Source organism: Lolium rigidum, unplaced genomic scaffold (genome assembly GCF_022539505.1).
Source record: "Lolium rigidum isolate FL_2022 unplaced genomic scaffold, APGP_CSIRO_Lrig_0.1 contig_59566_1, whole genome shotgun sequence".
In the NCBI taxonomy this organism is placed as follows: domain Eukaryota; kingdom Viridiplantae; phylum Streptophyta; class Magnoliopsida; order Poales; family Poaceae; genus Lolium; species Lolium rigidum.
In genome coordinates, this window is record NW_025901079.1 from 1 (window position 1) to 3068 (window position 3068).

The window sequence follows — 3068 nt, forward strand, 5'->3', positions numbered from 1 at the left end:
AGATGTAGATTAAATTTCATCTAACTAACTTTTCTCTTTTTTCCTTTGAACAGACAAGATTTTGCTATTAGCAACCACTCATGCATACAAATTGGTCACTTGGTCTCAATGGGTTGACCAAAGGTAGTATATTGCAGCAAACATCTCAATGGGTTGATGACTTTTCAGTTCCACTTGGTCAGCTCGTGCTTACACAAATAAACAATGCATCACCAAACATGCTAGCACTTCCACAAAGTAATGCAATTCTCCCTTGAACCGGTCTTATAATCTCTTAGGTACATTATGAAATTACGAAACAATGCAACAGTTAGAAGCCACACAAGCATGGGTGTTTCAGGTTTGCATTTCTTATGCTCTGAAGAGTAACTAATTACAAATAACGATAAAATAGGCCCAATTAAGGCACTCAACAGCTTCGCTCATGAAAAGAAAAGAAAAGAAAAACAACAATGGTGTTGTAACGCTATAAGTTAAAAACCTTATTGAAGATTTTAGAGGAGAACGCTAGCATCACCATATCTATTTGATGAAGTAATGATGACGCAGAGGAACTATGCTTTCGACAAAGGTATGAGTGCTGAAAGGAAACTCGGACTCTGGACAAGCAATCTCCAGCTCTTCCGAATTTGAATTTGGATCATAACAGTAGAGGCTCTTAGCAAACAACTGTACCCAAATTTTCCCATCATGGAAGAGTGCATTCTTTGGAGTGAAGTAGCATGATTGCATCAGCAAAGGCAAGGATATGTGATATCTGTGAGTCCAGCTCTTCTTATCATCGTTCTCGAGCATCAATATGTCCATTGTACGAGGTAGACCATCAAGCGTACCATCCACAACTAGCAAGCATAGCCTTCCCTCGAGCTCAGACAAAGAGCAGTGCCCTCCATAGGTCTTGCGCAGAGGAAGCCTCATGACATCAAACTTCTCCCTTTCAAGATCCAGGCAGTTGATGCGTGATGAAGCAACATAACGAAACATCGTCAGATAATACACGGTTCCATTGACATGCATCCCTCTGTCTATCGGTGTCCCGTCGATACTCCCGACTTGTCTCCAGGCTCTACCTCCAATCGTGAACACCTCGCAGCACGCCTTGACAGAACCAAGATCTCCTGGATAAAAATGCGCAACCTTGTGTTCCTTAGTCGACGGGCAAAACCCCAAGCTGTGCCAATTGCACGACGAGAACTGGCTGCTTCCTGCAGTGTAGTCCGGCGTCGGCAGCGCAAGAGACTCCCCGGTCGTCGGGTTGAGCAGCTCCACCGCCCCTCTACTGTCGCCTAGGCAGAGCAGGCCGTTGCACGAGTTGTGCACGAAGAGGCTCCGGGAAGCCGCGGGCTTGGACAGCTGGTACATGTGCCCATTGGCGTCGGCGAGCACTGTGGCGAGAGATCTATCGCTCGCCCTGTCATTTGTGAAGAGCAGCAGCTTCTGCTGGCCACGCTTCAGGTGCTCGTGCACAAAATGCAGGTCGGAGAGCAGGGACATCCAGGACTTGCACACCGTCCTGCAGGAGGCAAGCGTGCGCGCAGGCAGCCTGTGGAATACCTCGGTGAGCGCGTCGCTGCAGAGCTGCCGCGCATCCTCCTCCGTCGCCCTTGCTTTCTTCTTCCCTCCCATTTTCTTTGATGAGACTTTGCTTTTCCCTCCCATCAAAGCCTCGCTAGGCGAGGACATGCTCACGGGAAACCACAGCTGATCCGGCTAGAGCAAAGTCGAGTGGCCCTGGTTGGTCATTGCGTTTCAATGAAACAATCACAACATGTCAACACGAGAAACGCAAAAACTATACTCCTGCTAGTAATCTGGAAAACCCAATTTGCTTCTTCACATACCTCCATGATCCAGCCCGGACAGCAACTCAGGGTGTTCAGCTTCAGCCTACCTCTTGAATCCAAGAAACAGGGGGCCAATTTCAGTACAAATAAACAACAAAAGGAACAAGACCAGCAAACAGCACTCACCACAAGTTGCAGAGCCTGCATTGCCGCTTCCAGGAAGTCGCCCCGCGACCGCTCATACCACCTGCCGGCTGCCACCAGAAACTACCCGAACCACCGGAGAATTCAATACGTCCCCCCAGGGAACTCACGTCACATGGTAGGTAGGTGGGCGGCGCGGTGTCGAGCACTCGGAGGAACCAAACCTACCGGCCGAACCGACGCAGTCAGTCAATCGAATCAGCGAACCACCACCGCCCACCGAATCGGGCCGGCGTACGAAGCACAGGGATCGACGGGAAGGAAGAGGGAGTTACCTCTACGATCCGGAGGAGGAGGGCTGCCTCGGGATCGCCGAAGCCGACGACGGCCGCGGCGGCGACTTTCTTGTCCTCGCCGCCCTCTCCCGGTCCTCGTCGGTTGCTTTCGTCCTTGTTTAGTTTCTGGACGGAGGAAGGGGGGATGGATGTGTGCGTATATGACGATGACGACGCTGTGCTGGCTGCAGCCGTCCCGTCGTCGTGTCGACCCGACGGGACGTGAGCGGTCCGATCTGCGCCGCAGCGCGAATCTCCAGGCGTCCGGTGCTGGGGGCCGTTGAGAGTGGGTGGACGGCGTGGGGCCGCAGTGGGCCGGGAGGTTTCGGGCTTGTCGCTCTCCGTGTCTAGGAGTCGCGATCATGCCGACGGCGACCGCCGGAGCAGGCATGGGCCACTTTTTCCCCTTTTAGCCTGCGGGTCCGTTTGCTAAGTTGAAAAATAAACCCATGATTCCGTCCATGAACGAATGAACATCTTCTTGCTTGCTTGCGGCGATTTGATTTGTTGGTAAACTCCGTGTCAATGAGGTTGACGCTTGTGGCGAGTGCGCGTAGGAATGCGAAGGAGAAACATACGGAGTACATGATAGTTCAACAAGAGATGCTCATTCACTGAGATATGGTTTGGATTTTGGGGCACCCAAGAACTTGTCATGGATGGTTCTAAAAAAAATGAAGATGTGAAAATACCTCACAAACTTGTAAAATATGGTGTACTGGACAAAGAACGTGTTTTGGATATGCAAATACCCCCCCACCCGAACCCAACACAACACACACACAAACTTGCAAAATAGGGTGTA

At 50.9% G+C, this 3068-nt stretch overlaps 1 protein-coding gene across 1 annotated transcript; it reads right to left on the bottom strand.

The window, feature by feature from the left end:
* Nucleotides 1-310: 310 nt before the first annotated feature.
* LOC124681912 (putative F-box protein At2g02030) lies at nucleotides 311-2399 on the bottom strand. The gene is made up of 4 exons (XM_047216689.1): nucleotides 2264-2399; nucleotides 1971-2152; nucleotides 1842-1893; nucleotides 311-1731 (listed from the first exon to the last, which is right to left on the bottom strand). Exon 4 carries the CDS (start codon nucleotides 1681-1683, stop codon nucleotides 523-525), a length of 1161 nt encoding a protein of 386 aa, XP_047072645.1. The 5' UTR covers nucleotides 1684-1731; nucleotides 1842-1893; nucleotides 1971-2152; nucleotides 2264-2399; the 3' UTR covers nucleotides 311-522.
* Nucleotides 2400-3068: the final 669 nt, after the last annotated feature.

What these genes read in the sequence shown, in the direction of transcription:
- LOC124681912 (XM_047216689.1), bottom strand. Translation starts at nt 1,683, where the DNA reads ATGTCCTCGCCTAGCGAGGCTTTGATGGGAGGGAAAAGCAAAGTCTCA.